Genomic DNA, 2650 nt, shown 5'->3' with positions numbered 1-2650 from the left:
CAGAAAAAAAAAAAAAAAAAAGATTTTGGGATGTCGGGCTTTTTTTTTTTTTTACCCATTTTTTCCCTTTTTTTCGTTTTTTTCCTTGAAGGGGAAAGAAAATACGGGGCGAACGGAGGGCAGAGGCGGGGGGGGGCCCGGCAATCGTTGTGAGGGTGTCGCCGAGCCGGGAGCGATGGACCGCCGGTACCCAAAAGGGAAACGAAATCGTGGGAGAAACGTCCCGCCCGCATCGAGCATCCCCGGGGCGAAGTCCCTTCCCCGGGGACCTGCCGCCTGAGGGAGGAGGAGGAGGAGGAGGAGGAGGAGGAAGGACAGGCGGGCGTCGCTGAGGATGCTTCGGTCTTTCCTCGGAGGAAAAGCAGCGGCGGTGCCCCGGGAGGCTGGGTCGGGGGGGACCGGGGGAGGTGGGGACCGGGGGGGAGGTGGAGGGGGTGCGGGGAGGCTCAGCGTGGGCGCTGCCGGTAGTTGCCGTTGATCTCTTGGGAGATGGTGACGGCCTCGGCGCCCAGTGGCAGCTTGTCGCTGTACTCGGAGCGGACCTCGAACTCCTCGCCGTTGGCTTTGGATTGCGACTCCGCCATGGAGCTGGCTGTCACGCTCTCCTCTCGCTCCAGCTCCGGAGCCCCTTCGGCTTCTCTCCTCCTCCTCCGCCTGCCTCCTTCATCATCCTCCTCGTCCTCCTCGTCTTCTTCCTCCACATCCGCTTCCCCCACCTCGCTGGGATTGTAGTTCTTCTCGGACTCCAGGTAGGAGGCGCGGGGGTCAAAGTCAGCGGCCATGTGCTTCTCCATCTGGTCCGGGTTCTGGGCCTTCATGATGAGCTTGTAGGTCTTCCCTTGGTACTTGGAGAGGAGGTGGCACCATGTGGCCCCCATCAGGGGTAAGGTGGCCAGCACCAGCAAGAAGATGCTCACGACTACAATGATGATGAGCGAGGGGATCTCTTTTTTGGTGGTGAAGACCACTTGGACCTGGCAGTCCTCCCCCAGGTAGGTGAGACACACGGAGTAGTTGGTGCCGGGGTCCAAGCCCTGGAACCAGTACGAGTTCACCCCTTCCTCGATCTTGGACCACTGGACCAAGGCGTGGCCCTGGCTGCTCTCCTGGCACAGGTAGAGCATCCTGAGGTGGACTTTCTCAGGCTGCATGTAGGTGGGCGTCAGCTGCACCCGGGCATCACGCTCCGACACATCTAAGGCGATCACCCCGAGGTCGAACGTGTGCTGCTTGAAGTCGCCGCTCTGGTTGAAGGCGTGGTTGGAAATGTACTTGCTGGTTTGTGTGGAGCCACACTTCTTCTCAAAGGGGGGAAGCTGGAAAGGGACTTTCCCATCTCCCGTGGACTCTGTCCCGGCTGCCAAGGATGGTTGGCTCTGCCGGGTGGGACCGAGGGGTTTGTTCCTCTCATCCGGCATGAGCACACTGTTCTTTGCTCCCTTGGCCCCAGGCTTCTTGTCGCCCGGCTGTGCTTTACCCCCCAGCGGGTCCCTCCCGGGCTGCAGCGGGTATTTCTGCGTGCCTGCCACAGCCACATTGACTGAGGTCTGGTTGCTCCCCATTTCGTTGGTGGCCAGGCAGGTGTAGGTGCCTTCCTCCCGCTTGCTCAGGTGGGGAATCACCAGCGTACCGTTCTTGAAGACCAAGAAGCGCTCAGGGTCCTGTTTGGGAAGGTCCTTCCTGGCACTCTCCTTTGGGTTCCCACTGAGCTCCAGGATTTGGCTGGAGGTCCGGATCTTCCAGCTCACTTCAGGCAGTGGGGTGCCCATCACGGCACAGTGTAGCGTCAGAGTGAAGCCATCAAAGAGCTCCGTGGTGTCCAGGTTGGGGTAATAGGTGAGCTGCACCGTAGGCGAGGTGCACTGCACATCTGGGATCTTCCCCACCGGCACTCCTCGGAGCTGCTCTGGGAGGGCACAAGTGATGGAGTCCTTCTCGGGGATGGAGATGAGTGTGCTGTCCATCCACGTCTTCAGCCACTGGAGCTTGCAGGAGCACTCAAAGGGGTTGTTGTAGATCTGCAGGTGGGAGAGGGAACTAAGCGAATCGAAGATACCCTCTGCAAGGGTGGTGAACTTGTTGTTGTTGATGCGTAGGGACCGGAGGTCTTTCAGGGTGTGAAAAGCCCCCTGAGGCACCAGAGCCATGTGGTTATTGTTCATCTTGAGCAGCTGGAGAGCGCTGAGGTTGTAGAGGTCCTGCCAGGGGAAGTCCACGATCTGGTTGTGGCTGATGTCAAGGTTTTTCAGCTGCACGAGGATGGCGAAGGTACCGGGCTCAATGGAGCGGATCTCGTTGTGTGCTAACCAGAGGGAGGTGACCTGGGTCACCTCCACGAACGAACGTCGCTGTAGGGAGGTGATCTTGTTGGCCGAGAGGCTGAGGGTGGTCACGTTGGAGGGCAACCCCGTGGGCACCACTTGAAGATCCTTGTAGGCGCAGTCAGCGAACTGGTGGGCGTACTTGTCCACGCAAGCGCAGGGGTCGGGGCACGCCCGGGCCAGGCCGAGCAGGGCCATCAGCCACAGGGATAGCAGCGGGGCCATCTTCCCCTGCCAAGGGACACAGGGGGCTCTCAGAGCTCCCACCCCCTCTCCCCACCCAGCTCCCGGGCCCGGTGCCCGCCCGGTGAGAGGCGGCAGCGGGGCCG

At 60.8% G+C, this 2650-nt stretch overlaps 1 protein-coding gene across 1 annotated transcript; it reads right to left on the bottom strand.

Moving 5' to 3' along the window:
• Positions 1 to 439: 439 nt before the first annotated feature.
• On the bottom strand, positions 440 to 2546 carry ISLR2 (immunoglobulin superfamily containing leucine-rich repeat 2). Its single transcript, XM_010571596.1, has one exon. The coding sequence runs from the start codon at positions 2544 to 2546 to the stop codon at positions 447 to 449; it is 2100 nt and encodes a 699-aa protein (XP_010569898.1). The 3' UTR covers positions 440 to 446.
• Positions 2547 to 2650: the final 104 nt, after the last annotated feature.

The sequence above is a fragment of the Haliaeetus leucocephalus genome, unplaced genomic scaffold (genome assembly GCF_000737465.1).
Source record: "Haliaeetus leucocephalus isolate CR32 unplaced genomic scaffold, Haliaeetus_leucocephalus-4.0 Scaffold339, whole genome shotgun sequence".
Taxonomy (NCBI): Eukaryota; Metazoa; Chordata; class Aves; order Accipitriformes; family Accipitridae; genus Haliaeetus; species Haliaeetus leucocephalus.
The sequence above is the reverse complement of the archived record's forward strand: the minus strand, read 5'-3'. Positions and strand labels throughout refer to the sequence as shown.

Bases quoted from the DNA above. Each gene is read 5' to 3' on its own strand.
- ISLR2 (XM_010571596.1), bottom strand. From the start codon at position 2,546: ATGGCCCCGCTGCTATCCCTGTGGCTGATGGCCCTGCTCGGCCTGGCC.